Source organism: Myotis daubentonii, chromosome 12 (genome assembly GCF_963259705.1).
Source record: "Myotis daubentonii chromosome 12, mMyoDau2.1, whole genome shotgun sequence".
NCBI lineage: Eukaryota > Metazoa > Chordata > Mammalia > Chiroptera > Vespertilionidae > Myotis > Myotis daubentonii.
In genome coordinates, this window is record NC_081851.1 from 26171542 (window position 1) to 26192077 (window position 20536).

Here is a 20536-nt window from a genome sequence, read left to right on the forward strand (position 1 = left end):
CCGCACCGGAGGAAGGATTAGTTCCAGTTGGGCAAAGGTGACACAGGCACACTGCAGGGCCCATTGCCAGCCCCGCCCCCAGGCATCCTGCTGACAACCCCACCCCAGTGATGGCCCCACCTCCAGAGGGTCAGCCTTGGAGAGGCCTGCAGGGGCTAGACAGGGTCTTCCACGCTCCACCTGAGGGAGGGCAGAGGACAGGAGAGCAGTGTAGTGGGGCCCCCCGCCCCAGGTCAGGATTCCCTGGCCTGGAGGCTGTTTTGTGAATGAAGGAACAGCCAGCTTCCCCAGAAACAAATGCAGGAAAAAACCAGTGTGGGCACTTCATACCAGTCCATCTTTTTTTGTTGTTAATCCTCACCTAAGGATATTTTCCCATTGGTTTTTAGAGAGAGTGGGAGGGGGAGACACAGAGTAACATCGATGTGAGAGACACATCAATTGGTTGCCTCCTGCATGTACCCGACCAGGCTTGGGATTCAGCCTGCAGCCCAGGTACGTGCCCTCGACCGGAAGTGAACTCGGGACCCTCAGTCCACGGGCCAATGCTCGATACAGTGAGCCAAACTGGCTAGGGCACGCCAGTCAATCTTACCTCACCCTCTGGTTAGAGTGTAAGAGTCTCTGGACCCAGAAGTGCAGGGTGGACGTCAGTGAACTCAGTGGGAGTTTGGTGAGGGCACAGCGCCCTCTCCGGGAGCCCTGGCCAGGGCCTTCAGCCGGTAGGAGTGCCGGGCTCTAGCGGGGCTCGGGGAAGGCACAAGGCTTGTCTTGGAGGAAACACATGGAAACCTTAACCCAGAACAATTCTTTTATTCAGTAACTTCCGATTTCCTCCTTCCCCCAACCAGGCTAGAAAACCATCTGTGATGGGCACCGCACAACCCCCATGGGAAGCCCGGCGGGCAGGCAGTTAGGATGGGCAGCAATGGAGACTTGGCCAGAGGCCCTGCTCTGTCCCATAAACAGCGGGAGGAGAGGAGATGGGACAAATGGGAGGCCAGAAGCCCCAGAGGGGTCCTTCTGCTGGCCTGGTGGCTGGAGGCGAGGAGGCCGGCCCAGCTGTGGCCTCAGGTGTCTTGCTCTTGTTCATGCTGCCCCGTTGGCTGCTGCCACTGCCACCTCCCTTCACAGTCTAACTAGACACTCTATGTCCCTGTCTGGTCCCTGTCCTATGGCCACCAGGGTCTGAAAGCCCTACCTGGGGGCGTGTGGAACATCCTGGTGGGGCTCTCCCACCTCACGATCCATTCACTGTCACCGAGATGACCTGGAACCCAACTCAGGTGACAGCAAAGGATGCAGATCTGTATGGAGTGCGTCAAGTCTGACTGCCCCTTGTCCCAATAGGAGGAGGGTCCTTGGCTTCCCCGACCAGGCCTGGGAGCTTCCACATCCCTTCTGCTGAGATGGGAGGGGCATGGTCCAGCCAGGCGTTCCTGATATGGTTTGCCTCGGCGGTCAGACCGGCCACGTGCCTTCGGATGAGTGTGGTGGCAGGTCACACACGCCTGTGAAAGTGAGGTCCTTGGAGTGAGGGGCTGGTGCCCCACGGCACTTCTGTGCTCCCAGCAAGGAGGTCTGTCCCTTCGATACTCCAGCCAAGTAGATCTCCAGGGTCTTGAGCAGCCGCCGTGGGCTCTTCTTGGCCAACACTTCCAAGTCTGGAACAGAGAGCATTGCGAACAAAAGGCTTGAGGGGGCTTTGGATGCACAGTCCAGGGCCCAGCAGCTCTAGGGAGTACCCCCAGCCCAGGTCCTATGGAGAGAGGTGAAAGAGACCTCTAAGATGGGGAGCTCACCATGGAGGGAGATCAAGGGACCACAGGGTCCACACACTCTACCTTGCCCAGGACAACTGCAACTTTGAATAGTCAGTCCACTGTCGGACTCAGCTTTTGGTTCAGAAAGTATCACCACAGGTATAAGGGCAGAAAGGGAGGAGGGGGTGGGAGAGAAGGGAGAGCTAGCAGGCTCCAGAGGGTGGGCTGGAAGGGAACTGCAGCCAAGCCCAGTCTAGTCACCACCCTGAGATCCCTAAGCCCGGGACACCCTGGAAGAGGTAGGTCTCCCCAGAAGAAAGAGCACACCTTTGAGGACAAAGCCCGAGTCTGCGATGGTCTTCTGCTGCGTCTTCCAGACATGAGCGAGGTGGAGGAAAGTGGCAGCATAGAAGCTGTTCACCACTGGGATCACCTTCTGCTGCCGATTACACTCCCTGCAGGAAGGGAGGTGATGGACAAAGGCTGGCACCTGGGTGCCCTTCCCCACCACCCTCCCGGGGAGCCATTCCCCAGGCAGCCTTCACATCTGAGCTCAGGGTTGGGGAGGGGCTGGCAGATGGGTACTGGTGCACATGGACGTTGCCTAGTGCCCCCAGAAGCCAGCAGGTGAGGAAGGAAGCTGGGGAGAATGAGGCAGGGAGGGAGGGAACCAGGCTCTGCTGGGTCCTTCTAATCAGCCGGTGGGGTCGAGGGGGCAGGGGGATGAGCAGTGGGAGGACTCACCTGGAGAGACACTCCTCTCTTAAGGCCTGGATTGCGATGCGGGTGATATTCACAGACATCAAACAGAAGGGGAATTGCTGGAATCCAAGTGGTACCAGGTCAGGGGCAACCCAGGTCTTGCCTTCTGTGTTTCCCGTCTCCCACACCCAGCCTGGCCTGCAGGCAATAACAACAGTCGCAGCCCAGAGGCAGCGGCGATGTTATGGCTGCTTCCACGTAGTTTTCACAGTGATCCTTCCATCTCACAGATGAGGATACTGAAGCTTCGTGAAATACCTTAAGGCAGCGGAGCCAGGATTCTAACTGGGTTAATTCACTCCAACCTGGTTTGCATAACCCCTGGGAGAGCCCTCCCGCTTCTCCAACATCCCAACCCATGAGCTCTCTTTGGCCTTCACCAGACCTACCCATGTGCTGCCAGGGACCACATCACCCCTGGGGTTAGGATGAACATGAGACTGGGGCCCAGGTACCGAACTAACTATACAGGTTCTTAAAGTCTCTTCCCTCCCCTGGGCTTCTGGTGATTTGCTCAGAGCACTTCATCCAAAATCAGACAGAGGAGGTGCAAGTGCGTAGAAAGTCGGCCCTGACCTGCTGGACACCCATCTCCCAGCAGCAGAGGCCTGAGCACTCCCGAGAGGCGGCATGGAGCCCCACCAGCACTTCACGGGTGGGCCTCAGAAAGCCCTGCGGGCCGCCTCAGAGCTTTGTCCTCAGAGGAGCAAATTCCTTCCCATTTAATAACCAAACAAAACAACACACACACAACACAAAAGCAAAAGCAAATGAAAAACGTTTTGCAGGGAACGTGCAAATGTTACATGTTAGTTTTCATTGTTGCATGTACACAAGGGCATCCACTGAGGAGAGATCAGTGCATTCCGTAGTTTAGAACAAGAGTCACAGTCTATTTATCCCATCTACTTCCCCTGAGAAAAAAACTCACTACATTATGATATACTGTGCTGTCCAGTGTGGTAGCAACTAACCACATGCACCTATTTAAATTTAAATTCAAAATTAAATAAAATCTAAAATGCAACACTTTAGCTCATCCTAGTGTGATTCCAAGTGCTCAGTAGCGACATGTGCTCAGCTGCTGTAGTGGACAGTGCAGACCTAGAAGGTTCTATTGGACATCACTGCCTGACCTGTAGAGGGTCTCCTGGCCCCACCCAGCTTCTTCTCAGGGTCTTCCATGACACCTGGGTCCCAGATCTTGGCCTGGCCACCTGCTAGCTGTGTGTCCTCATTAAAGCCACCCAAACGTTCAGACTCAGCTTTCCTCTCTCTCAAAATAAAAAGGGAAGCGCACGTTGAGTCAACACAGCGGCCTGAGACTGCTGTCCTTAGAAAGGCCTGCATACAAGGTTAGCTCTTGGCTGGCATCTGGGCGCTTGGGTTGTGAGAGACGCCCGCCGTTCCTTCACGATGACTCACTGTGTAAACTCTGTGCAAATAATATGGTTTATGTTACACACCTGCTTCGCCTGTGACTGTGGAATTCTGATCAGTGCTACAGATGGGGCCTGCATGGCCACCCCCCCAATAAAAACTTTAGGTACTGAATTTCTAATGAGCTCCCCTGGTTGGCACCATTTTATTTGCTGGAGGAATTAAGTGTGTCCTGTGTGACTCCACTGGGAGAGGACTCTTGGAAGCCTGCACCTGGTTTCCTATGGATTTTGTCCCATGCGTTTCTTCCACGGCTGATTTTGCTCTGGTTCAACTAAATCATGGCTGTGCCTCTCTGCCAAGTCCCGTGAACCCTCCAGGGAATCACAGAACCTGGAGGTTCCTGGGGACCCTGCCCAAGTGCCATGCTGGGTGGAGTCAAGACACTAATCATTACAAAATTCTACGAGATAGGTTTCATTATCCACAGTTGACATTTTCTATTATCCCACAACCTACCTCACAGAGTTGCTCTAAGGCAGTGATGGCAAACCTTTGAGCTCGGCGTGTCAGCATTTTCAAAAACTCTAACTTAACTCTGGTGCCGTGTCACATATAGAAATTTTTTGATCTTTGCAACCATAGTAAAACAAAGATTTATATTTTTGATATTTTATATATTTAAATGCCATTTAACAAAGAAAAATCAACCACAAAAATGAGTTCACATGTCACCTCTGACACGGGTGTCATAGGTTCGCCATCACTGTTCTAAGGAGTTATTTAGATGTCATATGCAAAATACTAAGTACAGCATCAGTCTAAGTAGGTGCTAACAAATGTTCATAATTATTATTTTTGCCTCGATGTGTGACTGAGGTAGCAGCAATGCATTTATACCTTCTTTCTTCTTTTTTTTTTTAAATCCTCACCTGAGGATATGTTTTTATTGATTTTTAGAAAGGAAGAGAGGGAGAAAGAGAAACATCAATGTGAAAAACATCGATCAATTGCTTCCAGTACACGCACTGACCAGGAATCAAACATGCAACCTAGGTATGTGCCCTGACTGGGAATCGAACCCACAACCTTTTGGTGTATGAGAAAACACTCCAACCAACTGAGTCAGCTGGACAGGGGGTTATACCTTCTTGTACTGCATATTCAATTATATATGCTTGCATAATATCACCCCTTCCCTTAATTTTTTTGAGTCTAAGATAAATATGGGAACAAGAATATGGTAGCAACATAATTAAGAGAAGATATAAACCTAGTGTTCATTCACTCTCAGGAACATTCATTTAAAGCTCACTTACTAAAAAGCAGTTTTCACTGGAATTCAGACCTCAATGTCTCCGTTCCTTCAGTAGTTCTTTTGGATCTGAAAAGTGTTCCTTTGAGCTAAAATACGACAGTGAGGCTGTGTTTAGGGAACTAGCAGACAGCAGAGGAAACCAGATCTGGGCATTTTGGGGTTTTTATTTAAAGTTTCACTTCTCTTCACGCTTAAACACCTTTGAGAACTGAACAGGAAGCCCAGATGGTCTTCAGGGGCTGTGGCTGCCATGGCCGCCCTGGAGGTTCCAATCATGTAGTTCTCTAAAATCAATAAAAACATATTTAAAAAAAAAGCCAGCCCTAGCCAGTTTGGCTCAGTGGATAGAGTGCCGGCCTGTGGACTGAAGGGTCCTAGGTTCAATTCCGGCCAAGGGCACATGCCGGGTTGCAGGTTCGATCCCCAGTGTGGGGCATGCAGGAGGCAGCTGATGAATGATTCTCTCATCATTGATGTTTCTATCTCTCTCTCCCTCTTCCTTCCTCTATGAAATCAATAAAAAATATATTTTAAAAAAAAGCTAGATGGGATCTTAGAAGTATTTAGGCCAAACCTCATCTATAATAATCTATAATAATAAAGGCATAATATGCAAATTGACTGAACAACCGAACAGCAGAACGACCGTCTGGACGACCTTCTGGACGACCACACTATGACATGCACTGGCACCAGGCCAGCCAAGGCAGGTGCAATGCGATTGGCGGGGGGCCCCTGCCATCACCCCACAATTGCCCCAGGTCACCCTCTGTGGGGCGATCGATGTGGGGGCTCTGCGATTGATCTTCCCAAAGAAGGAGGCCCAAGCCACCCTCTGCACTGCGACTAATCACAGAGCCCCAGCCAGGTGGGTGGGGCCTCGCTCTTTGGGTCGATCACTGGCCAGTGATGCTGTGGCGGGTGTGCAGGGCAGCCAGCGATCACCCTGCAGAGGGAAGCCCAGGCCAGCCAAGCAATCAGACCTCACACCTGTCGCCCACAGATGGAGGTGAATGGTAGCATGGGAGGGGGTGGGCAGCGCTGGACAGATGGCAAGCAGTGGCAGCAGCAGGGGTGGGGCCAGCTGCCGGCAGCCGGGGGAAGGAAAGCCCAATAGGCCTGCCCAGGCCTAGGGACCCTACCCGAGGGGTCCCGGATTGCGAGAGGGTGCAGGCTGGGCTGATGGACACCCCCACCCCCACCCCTGTGCACAATTTTGTGCACTGGGCCTCTAGTTATTTCATAAAAGAGCAAACAGAGGTTCAGAGACTTGCCTCAAATCACAGCTAAATAATAATACTGCAGAGGGAACTAGCATCTAGCTTCCTGACTCCTACACCAGCCCTCTTTTTTTATTAAGCTGCTGTTCTTGTGGAATAAATATAAATCCCCAGTAAATGCCACAAAGGCCAGCAAGCGATATACCTCAAGACCAGACACTCATGAAGTCCCACTGTTGCCTCCTCCAGTGTTTCCTGGAATAGACAGGCATACATAAAGCCTTAAGATTTAATGAGTGTGCCCAGCTGGGTGGGTCAGTGGTTGAGCAACAACCTATGAACCAGGAGGTCACGGTTTGATTCCTGGTCAGGGCACATGCCCGAGTTGAGGTCCTGATCCCCAGTAGTGGGCGTGCAGGAGGCAGCTGATTGATGATTGTGTCTCATCATTGATGTTTCTATCTCTCTCCCCCTCTTCCTTCCCCTCTGAAATCAATAAAGATATATTTTAAAAAAGATTGAGTATTTTCCCCCAAAAGATATAGAGACATATAATAAACATTAGAAATTAAAAACTGCCCAGATGGCAGGAACTGTATGATTATTTGTTTTATATTCAAGTTTTGGATTCAAAGGTATCGACCTTACTAATAGTTGTGTGTGTACACGTATGCACACAGCAACTCACACAGATATGTATTTGGTTGATTTAAAAAACATGATATATTCATATATTATACATAAGATGTAAGAAATCTATTTTTTCTCATGGAAATCAAAAGTTACTTTAAAAAAATAGTTTATTGATTTTTAGAGAGAGACGAAGGGAGAAGAGAAAAACATCAACGTGAGAGCATGACATTGATCGGCCGCCTCCCTCATGCCATGTACTGGAGATTGAGCCTGCAACTCCCAACCCGGCACATGCCCTGACCGGGAACCAAACCAGCAACTTTCAGGGCACAGGATGACACCCAACCAACTGAACCACACTGGCCAGGGCCAAAACTTACTTTGATAACCCTCACTAAATGACTAATGTGCTGGGTACTTTACATAGTTTATCTGCAACTTAGAATAATTTTACAGGGTTGGAATTATGTTCACATGTTACAAAGGAAAAGACTGAGGTCCTGAGAATTAGGATTAATATGGCCAATACTTTTTGCAACTCAGGCCTGCCCAACTCTAGCCTTCGAAGATAAAATGATCTGATTAACATGCTGCAGGTCTGATCTTCAGCCACTCATTCTCAGGCACCTCTCCCTCGGGCAGCATAAAAGCAGACCACGTTCCTGCTTCTGTCAAGGGCTCCTGAAGACCTTTCCTATCAGAGTTGGGAGTGAACCAGCGACACATATAACAAGCTCTGTCCACTGAGAGAGCCTACAAGTAGTGAGATCTTAATAGCAGTGAGAAAGTCTACTGCTCAGATCTTGGCTTCTAAATATCATTCTCCAATTAAAGGAACAGGAGCTCCTTGAAGAAGTGGTCGATTCCAGGGATAGAAATGATGCAGGGAAAACACAAGCCGAACCGAGATCATCTGTTGGTGTCTAGAAAAATAAAAGTTCTCAAAAAAGGATAGGGCATGTTCAAAGGGCACAGGTGCCACCCTAAAAGAACTCTTAAAATGGCCAAAGATGGGACAAGTTGAGCACCAAAATAAAGGAGAATATTTGGTTACAATTCATAGAATAAAATAAGTATCCATGAGTCCACACTGATGTAAAAAGTAGCTGAGTAAATAAACAGAAGAGCACAGACAATTCCTTCTTGCAAAATGTATTCATTCTTACAGAATTAATAAATGTAGAATGAATGAGGGAAACAGAAAGTCAGCATTAGAACTAAGTTTGAGGACCGACCGATGTGGCTCAGTTGATTGAGTGTCGTCCCATGCACCAAGAAGTCGCCAGACCGTTTCCCAGTGAGGGCACATACCTGGGTTGCAGGTGGGGGTGCGAGGCAGCCAATCAATGTTTCTCTCTCATCAACATTTCTATCTCTCTCTCAGTTCCTCCCTCTCTAAAGAACAAAAAAATCAACAGAACAAAGTTTGAGGAGAAACAGGATATTTGCATAGTTTCAAAGTGTCTTCCTCAACATTGTTATTAATTACAAAGGGAGAAATAGTCACTTCACCATGGAGAAACCCAGCAGGTATCACCTCAACCACGTGTTCAAGGTGAGCCTCACCAGCAGTGAGACACGTTGGCATTCTGCGTTCCTGATATGAGGCACGAGAAGGCCACATCACTTCTGTGGTGTCCTTACCAAAAATGCATAACCCTCCAACTTGCTCTTAGCTTTCCATTACAGTTGATGGCCACTCTACTTTTCCTGCTGCTCAAATAAAAGTCATCATTGAGCCCAGCCAGCATGGCTCAATGACTGAGCGTTGAAATATGCTCGGGTTGTGTGCTCAATCCCCAGTAGGGGGCATGCAGGAGGCAGCCAATCAATGATTCTCTCTGATCATAGATGTTTTTATCTCTCACTCTCCCTTCCTCTCTGAAATCAATAAAAATATATTTTAAAAAAATCATCATTGACTCCTCTCTTTTTCTTACACTCATATTCTATCCATCAGAAAAATATGCTGGCTCTACTCTCTTAAGTCCATACGCTCAAGATTCTATATCCCCAGAGAAACCAAGATGGCGGCATAGGCAAACACCTGAAATTGCTGCCTCGCACAACCACTTCAAAAATACAGCTAAAAGACAAAACGAACATTATCCAGAACCACAGGAAGGCTGGCTGAGTGGAAATTCTACAACTAGAAGGAAAGAGAAAAGCACACTAAGATTCAGAGGAGGTGCGGAAGTAAAGTGCAAAGGTACGGAGGCGCACGTGGAAAGGGCTGGCAACTGAGGACGCGATTGTCTTTTTCAATCGGGAGGGAGACACACACTCCCACTCTGAACTCCAGTTCCAGACGAGTCTCTGGGGACCCAGACTCATACGGGGAGAAATTGGACTGTCTGGCATCAGGCGAAACTCGAGGGCGGCTTTCTCTCAGAGGTGCTTGCAGCAATTACTACGGGACACTGAGACCCGGGGCCTCTTAGGGCAGGACTGAGGAGTAGCCATAGCTGTTTGCTCCGCTCTGTTGATTCCCTGAGACCCCGCCCCACCCAACCTGTGTGCAGAGGCTTTTGCATATGAATGACCTGGCCCTTTGAGATCTAAAATTACCTAACAAACTGCAGCTGGGTCAGAGAGACCCAGAACATCCAAAAGAAGGTCCAAGGCCCCACAGCAGCTTGCATTGCTTCACAGCTGGGCCTCATCTGGGCACCTCCAAATCCCAAACAAAGAAGAGGAATCTGCAGATCTCTCCGTAGCTCCTGCTGGGTAGCCTCAGGCAGAGGTTAAATTAGCACCTCCTTAGAGACCCAAGTGCCAGTGTACCCAGTGGTCAGAGTGGGACCATCCAGATTACAACTCCTCAGATCCATAAGGGACACACTCAGGGGACAGACTCAGTGAGCACCAAAGCCCCACTGAAGGAAGTCTTGCCCCATAAGGGTGTCTCCAGGACAGAAGTTCTCCCACCATAGACACAGCTGACTCTCACAGCCAATTGGCCTGGAAGTCAATTCCTCCCAGTGATACCAACTACAATCAAGGCTTAACTACAACAAGACTGTGCACAAAGCCCACAAACAGCTGCACCAAGAGTGTCCACCTCAGGTAATTGGGGAGGTTGAGCTACTAGGCCCTATAGGACACCTAGCACAGAAAGCTACTCTATCAACACAGGGAAGCAGCCAAAATGCAGAGACGCCAAAACCGGTTTGGCTCGGTGGATAGAGCGTCGGCCTGTGGACTGAAGGGTCCCAGGTTCAATACCAGTCAAGGGCATATACCTTGGTTGCAGGCACATCCCCAGTAGGAGATGTGCAGGAGGCAGCTGGTCGATGTTTCTCTCTCATCGATGTTTCTAACTCTCTATCCCTCTCCCTTCCACTCTGTAAAAAATCAATAAAAATATCTTTAAAAAAATAAGATTAAAAAAAAAATGCAGAGACAAAGAAACAGGTCACAAATGACAGAAATGGAGGAAAGCAAACTACTGGATATAGAGTTCAAAACCACACTTATAAAGTTTTTCAAGAATTTTCTAGAAACCGCCGATAAATTTAGTGAGACCCTCAATAAATCTAGTGAGACCCTCGAGGTTATGAAAAAGGACCAAATAGAAATTAAGCATACACTGACTGAAATAAAGAATATTATACAGAGATCCAACAGCAGACTAGAGGATCACAAGAACCAAGTCAAAGATTTGAAATACGAAGAAGTAAAAAACACCCAATCAGAAAAGCAAAAAGAAAAAAGAATCCAAAAATATGAAGATAGTGTAAGGAGCCTCTGGGACAACTTCAAGCGAACCAACATCCGAATTATAGGAGTGCCAGAAGAAAAGAGAGCGAGCAAGATATTGAAAACCTATTTGAAGAAATAATGACAGAAAACTTCCCCTACCTGGTGAAAGAAATAGACTTACAAATCCAGGAAGCGCAGAGAACCCCAAACAAAAGGAATCCAAAGAGGACCACACCAAGACACATCATCATTAAAATGCCAAGAGCAAAAGACAAAGAGAGAATCTTAAAAGCAGCAAGAGAAAGAAACTCAGTTACCTACAAGGGAATACCCATACGACTGTCAGCTGATTTCTCAACAGAAACTATGCAGGCCAGAAGGGAGTGGCAAGAAATATTCAAAGTGATGAATAGCAAGAACCTAGAACCAAGATTACTTTATCCAGCAAAGCTATCATTCAGAATTAAAGGTCAGATAAAGAGCTCCACAGATAAGAAAAAGCTAAAGGAGTTCATCACTACCAAACCAGTATTATATGAAATTCTGAAAGGTATTCTTTAAGAAGAGGAAGAAGAAGAAAAAGGTAAAGATAAAAATTATGAACAACAAGTACATATCTATCAACAAGTGAATCTAAAAATCAAGTAAATAAAAAAATCTAGTGAACAGAATAAACTGGTGAATATAATAGAATCAAGGGCATAGAAAGGGAGTGGACTGACAATTCTTGGGGGGAAAGGGGTGTGGGAGGTGCAGGAAGAGACTGGACAAAAATCATACACCTATGGATGAGGACAGTGGGGGTGTGGTAAGGGCAGAAGGTGGGGTGGGAACCTGGTGGAGGGGAGCTATGGGGGGAAAAAAGAGGAACAACTGTAATAATCTGAACAATAAAGATTTAATTTAAAAAAGATTCTATATCCGGCACCTGAACACTTCACTCCACCTCATCTGAGAAGACCCTCCACACCACCATCATCTATAACTTGATTGTAAAGCCCTAGACCAGAGATTTTCAACCTCTTCATCTTGTGGCACACATAAACTAATTACTAAAATTCTGCAGCACACCAAAAAATATATTACTGCACTGTTTGCCGATCTGACAAAGGTATAGTTTTGATTTATTCACACCAAATGGCTATTGTTGTGTTGGCTGTTGTCATTTTTTTTTTGAGAACCTAAGGAAAAAGAGTCAGTGCCCCTGACTAAATAGGTATGACATGTTTTAAAAATTCTTGTGGCGTATCAGTTAAAAATTGCTGCCCTAGACTATTCTCCACCTGGTAGGATCCACTTAAACCTTTCAAGTTGGATCGTGTACTCCAGGCTGCTGAAAACCCTCTTTTTGCTTAGAGTAAAATCAAAAGCCCTCATCATACCTACCAGGCACTACGCCATCTGGTCCCTATTACCCTCTGACCTCCTTTCCTCCTGCCTTCCCTTCCTCCTTCCTCTCCAGCCAGCTCCCCTGCTATTCCTTCACATGCAGACACTCCCTCCTCAGGACTTGTGCTGTAGCTGTTCCCTCTGTGTGGAATGCTCTGCCCCCAGAAACCAGCTTGGCTAACATCCTCACCTCTTCAAGGCTTGGTTTGGGTCTTGCCCTCTCATGGGAGCTACCTTGACCATCCCCTAAAATACTGTAACCCCCTCCCCACATTCTTCAAACCTTACCCCACCTGTGGTTTTTCCTCAGCACACGCATCACCTTCTAACATGTCCTATCATTAGTGTATGTATTATGCTTACTGTCTTGTCTTCTCTGCTGGAAGGATCTTTGTTTTGCTCACTGATGTATCTCAAGCTTCAAGAAAAATAACTAGCACAGGAGGTGGCTGAATAAATATTTGTTTAGTGAATGAATTCCAGGTCCCACAAATCTGAGAGATGCATGGCAAGAAACGGGTCAAATTCATTTTCTAAAATGGAGGGACTACCTACTGCCTTTTACTAACTGGGAAAACCATCAAACCCAACCCCAGAGAGCAGACCCGGGCAGAGACTGAGGGCTACAAAAGCCACTTCTGGCCTGTCAGTCACTCCTGACCCTCAGAGGCAACCCTTCTCTGGGGCACACAAGGCGGCTCTTCCTTCAGACGCAGGGATTTCCCTGGGAGGGTGGTGAGTCACTTAGTGCTTTTGTACATTATCTCCTTTAATTTTTCCGACTACCCCGCTGAAGTTTCCATGATCTCCATTCTACAGATGAGGAAACTGAGGCTCTGGGGAATTGAGGCAATGCTTGAGACTCATGCTAATGAGTGCTAGAGCTCAGATCCCAGCACTGACAGGGGAAGACCAATCCTGGTTTGCCCCAGTTGTCCTTAGAGCCCTCAGCAATGAGAGATTTACCTGGGAGGCCCGCCTGGCTGCTCAAAGAGCCCTGAGCCCAGGTCCTAGCTCCACAGCCCTCTCTGCTGGCTTCCCACCAAAGGCCCACCTGGATATGGTGATGAGACAGGCGGAAAATCTCCTGGGCCATCAGCAAGGTCTTTGAGTCCATTACCAGGTACAGCAGATGCAGGAGGGCAAGGAAGCCCGCTCCTCTAAGGTCTGTGGCTGGATTTGCTCCTATAGCAGAAACCAGGAGGAAGTTGAGGGTGATGAGAGCAATACTTAATGAAATGCCTGCTGCCAGGAGCGTCAATGACTTAGTTATAGACCACGTGGAGAGCCTAGGCTGTAACAAGACACCCCTTAGCAGGGCAGTCAGAGAAGTGGGGCTTCATCCCTTCCTGGTGCTAAGGAGCCCCCTCCCTCTGGTGGCACTGGAAGTGAAGTGGACGTCAGTGGAGGCCACATGGGAACAGTAATGAGGCACCTCTGCCCTTCCCAGCCAGTGGTACTAGTGGAGGTCAAGTGGGGTAACTGGGTTCCCACCCCATCTGACAGTAATGAGGTCACAGCCTCCTCCCGCATTGGCTCAGTAACAGAGGAGGCCTGCTAAAAGAGAAGACTTAAAGAAGACCCAGAGTCTCATTACACAATAAAAAAATCATTTGTTGCACAAAGAAAATCACAATTTGGATGAGAAAAGGCAATCACTGAATAGCAACACCAGATAAAGGTTTTTAAGCAGCTGCTGTAGGCAGAATAATGGCCCCTCCAAAACTGTCCCTGCCCTAATCCCTACAACCTATGTATATGTAATGTTGCAGGCCAAGGGGGAATTAAGATTACAGGTAGAATTAAGGTTGCTAATTAGCAGATAAGAAAATTACCCTGAATTATCTTGAAGGGCCCAAGGTAAAAAGTGAAAGAGGGAGGCAGAAACAGAGTCAGAAAAAGATGTGAGAATAGAATCGGGCTCAGAGAGATGCTATGAAGGAGGAATGCAGGCAGCCACTAGAACAGCGGTTCTTAACCTGTGGGTCGCGACCCCTTTGGGGTTGAACGATCCTTTCACAGGGGTCGCCTAAGACCATCAGAAAACACATATATAATTACATATTGTTTTTGTGATTAATCACTATGCTTTAATTATGTTCAATTTGTAACAATGAAAATACATCCTGCATATCAGATATTTACATTACGATTCATAACAGTAGCAAATTACAGTTATGAAATAGCAACGAAAATAATTTTGTGGTTGGGGGTCACCACAACATGAGGAACTGTATTAAAGGGTCGCGGCCTTAGGAAGGTTGAGGACCACTGCTCTAGAAGGTGAAAAAGACAAGGAAACAGTCTCTCTCCTGAAGCCCCAAAAAGAGTACAGCTCTGCTGTCACCTTGATCTTACCCCAGTGAGACCTGGTTCAGATTTCCGAACGACAGAACTCCCCTATTTGTGTTGTTATAGCTACTAAACCTTTGATAAGCAATTACTAACATACTTAGAAAAGAAATGAAAGTCTCAGTAAAGAAATATAACTAAAATTAAAAACCCATTGGATGGGCTCAACGGCAGAACAGCTATAACAGGAAAAGAATCAGTGACCTTGAAGATGGGACAATTTAAATTACAAAATCTGAACAACGAGGGGAAAAACAAAACAAAATGAGGAGCACTTCAGAGATCCATGAGCTATAGACAGAGCCTGTGGAGCAATAACAAAAGACCTAGCATTTGTGCCATCAGAGTCCCACAGGAGAGGACAAAGTGTGGGGCTGAAAAAAGTACTCAAAAGTCATAATGAGTGGATATTTATCAAATTTGGCAAAAGACATAAAACCTACAGATCCAAGAAGCTGAGTAACCCCCAAATGGAATAAGGTGAAAGATATCCACACCAAGACACCTCATAATCAAAACGCTGCAAACGAAAGACCAAAAAATAAAAATCTGGAAAACAGAGAGAGAGAAAAACAACCCCTTAACTATCAGGGAGAAATAAGTCAAATGACAGTAGCTTGCTGGCTGGTGTTGCTCAGTGAACTGAACTAGGTCATGGCTCAATTCCTGGTCAGGGAACATGCCCGGTTGCAGGCTCGATACCCAGTAGGGGGCATGAAGGAGGTAGCAGATGGATGATTCTCTTTCATCATTGATATTTCTCTCTCTCTCTCCTGCTCCCTCTCCCTTCCTCTTTCTGAAATGAATAAAAACATATTTTTAAAATGACAGCGCTTTCTCATCAGAAACCATGAAGCCCAAAAGGCAGTAGCACATTTATCAAGCGCTGAAAAAGAACTGTCAACACGGAATTCAATGTCCAGGAAAATTACCCTTCAGGAGTAAAGGGGAAATCAAGTCATTCTCAGATGACTTGTTTCTCTCATTGTTCAGATTAGGTAAGAGAATTTATTACCTGTAGACCTAGATAAGAAAATGCCTAAAGGATGTTTTGAAACAGAAATGAAATGATAAAAGGAATCGTGGAATATCAAAAGGAAAAAAGAACAATGGTAAAGTAAATACACTGGATTTTGCTTCTCCTCTTGAGATTCTTAAGTTGTTGAACGGTTGAAACAAAAATCAAACACTCATATGATTTTCAGTGTTTATAGAGGACATATTTAAGACAATTATACATGAGGGAGGATGGACTTAAACATGTTGTCAACACCAACAGACTGTCAATTAATTAAGGGTATATAAAGTTTCCTTTTAAAATTAAGATTTTTTCCTATTCTATACAAGTGTAATTTGGTATGATTTTGAAAAAAGAGTAGCACAATCCAAAAGCAGGTGAAATAATTTTGTTTCACTCAAAAATAAAAATAAAAATAAAACAAACTTTTCATCAATATTAGTGGAAAAGAGGAAAAAGAAAAAACCAGATTCCAAATCATATCACTCAGTGGTTTCCACCCCAGAGTGTTTGACGATGGTCTGCCAGGCCACGAGTGAGCGTTTCTCCTGCCACTCTCTTCTCACGTCAGCCACGCTGTTTCTCTGACAGAGGCAAACAACCTTCATGCCAGGGCCTTTGCATTTGCTCTACCCTCTTCCTGGAAGGCTTTCCCAGATACCCTTCCGCATGGTGCTGGGCTCTCTCTCTAGTCCTGGAATCAGGGGTCCAAGAAAAGAAGATGAACCATTCCTCTCTCTTACCCTGAAAGCCCAGATCTTCCCAGTGATCGCCGTGGAGGGCACAGTCAAACTTGGAGCCAGTCAGCTTCTTATAGATGGTCTTGAGGACTCGGCCATGTGTTGGGTCTTGACTATCCAGGCCACCTGCCCCAAAACACACCCATGTTTCTGTTGGATTGCCCTTCAAGGGAAGACTAAGCGCTTCTCAAGATAGATCCAGACTGTACTCAAGACACCCTGTTCTCCCAGACTTTTACCTCTCAGTCCCTGCTCCCCACATCAACACAGAAAATGCAAGACCCTTGGGTGAGGCTTAGTCACAGGGTGGGCAAGCAGAGCTCTCTGCCTGACCTCATGCAGCACCTGCTCTGGGGCAGCACCAGTGCACTCACACTGAGCAATGGTCAGGACCAAGTCCCTTTCTTCACGGAGGCCCCGGTGGAGCTTTGGAGGCCCGAAGAGGCAGTGCCGGAGGGCAGCAAGCCCAGTCCTTCGAATTGTTGGCTGGATTCTTTTCTGGGGAGAAAGTTGCAGGTAATGGGTAGCATGCTAGGTCCACCTGCTTTCATGAACTTATCATTAGGCTGAGCACAGGGACTATTCATACAGAAAGACATAGTTCCCCAATTAAGTGGCTGGTCTCTGGGCCAGGAAAAGGGGACAGACGCTGTGAAGCATCTGTGGGATCTCTGGAGACAGGTTCTCCCAGTTCTTAAGTCCTTTGTAAATAGAGAGACATGTCCCCAAGCATTATCAGTTGTGTACATTTGGTCCTTCGGGCTCTTCCAGAACTAGCTATTCTATTGACTGTCAAGGAGGCTGGCTGTGGGGACTCCCCCAGGTGGTCTCACAAACATCACACCAGGTTTCCTAGCAGGGCTGCTTCTGCATAACCTTTGTATGCCTGCCTCTGTCTCTCTCCATAAAGGACGTAATTTATAAAGTCTAGCACCACTCTCAAATTCCAGGATGAGACAGCCAGAAGCTGAGTGGATTCTTTTTTGGAGCTGGATACCTGAGGGGAGCTAAAGTCTTCTGCTACCACCACAACCAGAACTTCCTAAACCAGGTCATGCTGACTTCTCATTGCTCAGGGCCACTGCCAGGGACTTAGAACAAACTGATCTGGGTAGCTTCTGGCAACCTGATTCCTATCTTCGCAGCCTCTCTATTGAGCCAGGTTTTAGGTACAAGATCTGAAATCACATTCCTCTAAACTTACTACTATCACTCAAGATGCCCCAGAAAGCTTGCCAGCTTTTATTCTCAATACCAGAGGCCCAGTGCACGAAATTTCATGCACTGTGGGGGTGGGGGGTATCCCTCAGCCCAGCCTGCACCCTCTCGCAATCTAGGATCCCCTGCGCCCTTTTGCAGTCTAGGACCACTGCTGCGCTCGCCAGCCATGAGTCTGGCTTCTGGCAGAGCAGTGCTCCCCCTGTGGGAGTGCACTGACCACCAGGGGGAAGCTCCTGTGTTGAGCATCTGCCCCCTGGTGGTCAGTGTGCATCATAGCGACTGGTCCTTCCACCGTTCAGTAGATTTGCATATTACCTTTTATTATACAGGATTCTTTCTTCTTCCAATCTTACATATTTTTAAAATTCCCAGATAGCTTCTAATACCTTGAGAGAATGGAAGATTTTCCTACATTAGCCATTAGTTACTCAGCTCTGGACAGGCTGCCTTGCTTCCTCAAGGAACTACCTAGCACTTGATTCCAGACCTCCCATCGCTAAGAGGGCAGAGCAGGGAGCAGCTACATGGACCTCTGTATGACAGGGCCACCGGAGCTCAGGGGCACAGGCCCAGAAAGGCCACGGGGGCCCTGCATGCAACAAGGGTCTTTGGCAGCCACGACCCTGTACCCCAAGATCTTTCTAGGTGAGACAGGACCCTCAACTAGAAGCTCCCATCTGCTTGACCAGTGCCCTGTCCTGGTGGGTTAGAAACCTGGCTCCTGGGAAGAAGTGCTTTGCTGGAGATCCCAAACGTCCCTATGTCATACCTTGAAGGAGGAGAGGTCGATGGTCTGGAAATGCTGCAGGGCCTCACTGAAGGAGATTAGCTGTGCAGGCTGGTCTGTCTGGCTTCCTGTGGCCAAAGGGAAGAGGCAGAAACCCCAGGGTTTGTAACAGTAGTCAGTGTCAGCAGCCATTCACTGAGGCCTTCCCGTTGTCACCTCTAAGCTCAGATTCCAGCTGTAAACATCACACACCCAAAGCTGCCGGATCAACTTCCCTTCCACACCAGGCTGGTCAGGGCTTGCAAGCGATCTATGCAGTGAGTAGGGATACATCTGCCCCTCAGGGGCTCCCTAAATTCCACTCATCTGGGAGGGGGTGTCACTGACTGGGGTAGGTACCCACATAAGAGTGTGTCACAGTTTTGCTTAGGGGTATTTCCTAATTCCTACTTTGACCCTTCTCATACCCTACATATGAATGGCCCTCTCTCCATCCTTTGTTCCAGTCCACAGGGAATTAACTTGCCAGTTAACAGTAACATCTCTCCCATATGGTCCTAGTTCTGCTGTCCTGGAGCTCTCAGAAAGAGATGAGAGACGATTTTTATCAAGCTCAGAGCCTTCCAGAAGATGGCTTCAGCCCCCAACTCCAGGGATTTCCTTGTACAGTGAACAACCTGCTCAGCCTTATGCAGCGGCCCCGGCTGCCCGCCTCCATCCTCCTGCTAACCTCATCTCCCTACAGAAGCTGACCATGCCAAGGTCCTCCCTGACTTCTCTCAGGGCTGGGTAGGTGGCAGCCCTTTCCCCAGGGCATTCATTCCCATTTCTCCCAGAAAGTCGTCTTTAGATTTGGAGTTTTTATTCTATTGCACACAGCCAAAATAGGACCATTCTGTCTTCTAATCTCAGAGCCACAGAAACATTAGCCTCATGTGTGGACAGTGCCTTTACCAGCAGCAGACTGTGTGGCGATAGTGCTATTCTTGCAGTTACCTGTCTCTGGCTGGATGTTCTGCACGGCTTCCCATTCTTCCTGGGCTCTGAGCAACTCGGGGCTCACAACTGCAACAGTAAGAAAAGGAGACCCTCTGAGCTCGGGGTGGTCTGGATCACCGTCAGCCCCCAGCCCTAGGTCCTGTTGCCCTCAGATACCCTCTTTACGAGGCTGCCAGGGTGAGCTTTCGGAAAGGCAGATCTGACGTCCCACCCTGGCTCCTGGTCAAAACCCTCCAGGGATCCTCCATAACTCTCAAGGTAAAACTCAACTCTTTAGCATAGCATCTAAGTACTCTCACACTCTGGACCCTCTGGACCTAACTCTGCTGTAGGGCATAAAGGATACCTAAAGTTTCTCTATACTTCCCACCTTCAGTGCCGTGGCACAGACCGCTCTCCCTCTGCCGACAGTCAGCAAGCTCCATCAACTGCAACCCCTTCTGGTGTAACTCCTTCTCATCCTTCAGTTAATTCTGATTATCACCCTCACCTGGATGCTTTATCAGTGTGGGACCATCTTTCCCACTGCACTGGGAGCTACATGAGAGCAGGGCTCTCCAGAACCTAGAACAGTGCCTGACACATAACATGTGCTCAATATTTGATGAATGAATAAAGCATGGGGGGGGGGGGAAACACAGCAGGATAGGCTCTCTATAGCCACTACATGGCCCTTTTCTCCAAACCACAGCTGCCACTCTCTGGCCTGAATTGTTAGTAGCATCCTGTCACTGGTTTTTCCCATTTGCTATGGAGGACATCAACAAATAGTGGTAAGGATGAAGAGACTTCAGTTAAATACCAAACATTGTGATCCCTCCAGCCTCAGTGGTAAAAGCAGTTTAGGACAATTCCTCTCTGCCTTGAACTCATGGCTGAGGACATCACGTGACAAACTGTTTTGAAAGTATACTTGCAAATTAAGTAAAATTCTATCAAGAACTCAAAACACTAGTGGATAACGAGGAAGAGCAAGCGGCTGGGAAGCAGGAGCAGATGGTTGCTAAAAGCACACTCTAGTGCAGCCGTGGGCAAAATACGGCAGATCCGGCCCCTTTGAAATGAATAAAACCATTGAAAAAAAAGACCATACCCTTTTATGTAATGATGTTTACTTTGAATTTATATTAGTTCACACAAACACTCCATTCCATACTTTTGTTCCGGCCCTCCGGTCCAGTTTAAGAACCCATTGTGGCCCTCGAGTCAAAAAGTTTGCCCACCCCTGCTCTAGTGGTTCTTAATCTTGGCTGCACATTAGAATCACCTGGGAATCTTTTTAAAATCCTGATTTCTGGGCCTCATCCTCTGG

General features: G+C 47.6%; 1 protein-coding gene and 1 long non-coding RNA gene across 6 annotated transcripts in view; one reads left to right on the forward strand and one right to left on the reverse strand.

The window, feature by feature from the left end:
• Window positions 1–797: 797 nt before the first annotated feature.
• Window positions 798–20536, reverse strand: part of ELMOD3 (ELMO domain containing 3) — a 28304-nt gene continuing 8565 nt past the window's right edge. For 2 of the 5 annotated variants that reach the window (XM_059659295.1, XM_059659296.1), the window contains 8 exons: window positions 19222–19290; window positions 18268–18353; window positions 16652–16775; window positions 16281–16403; window positions 13222–13352; window positions 2508–2584; window positions 2091–2218; window positions 798–1759 (listed from right to left, as the gene is read on the reverse strand). In XM_059659295.1, the coding sequence (XP_059515278.1) occupies window positions 1173–1759; window positions 2091–2218; window positions 2508–2584; window positions 13222–13352; window positions 16281–16403; window positions 16652–16775; window positions 18268–18353; window positions 19222–19290 (1325 nt within the window). In that variant the 3' untranslated portion in view covers window positions 798–1172. Of the gene's footprint in view, window positions 1760–2090; window positions 2219–2507; window positions 2585–13221; window positions 13353–16280; window positions 16404–16651; window positions 16776–18267; window positions 18461–19221; window positions 19291–20536 lie in introns of all 5 variants that reach the window. The other 3 variants (XM_059659298.1, XM_059659299.1, XM_059659297.1) reach the window with 2 other exon arrangements.
• LOC132213157 (uncharacterized) lies at window positions 3217–5539 on the forward strand. The gene is made up of 2 exons (XR_009447908.1): window positions 3217–4446; window positions 4685–5539. It is a non-coding gene; the product is annotated as an uncharacterized LOC132213157 (long non-coding RNA).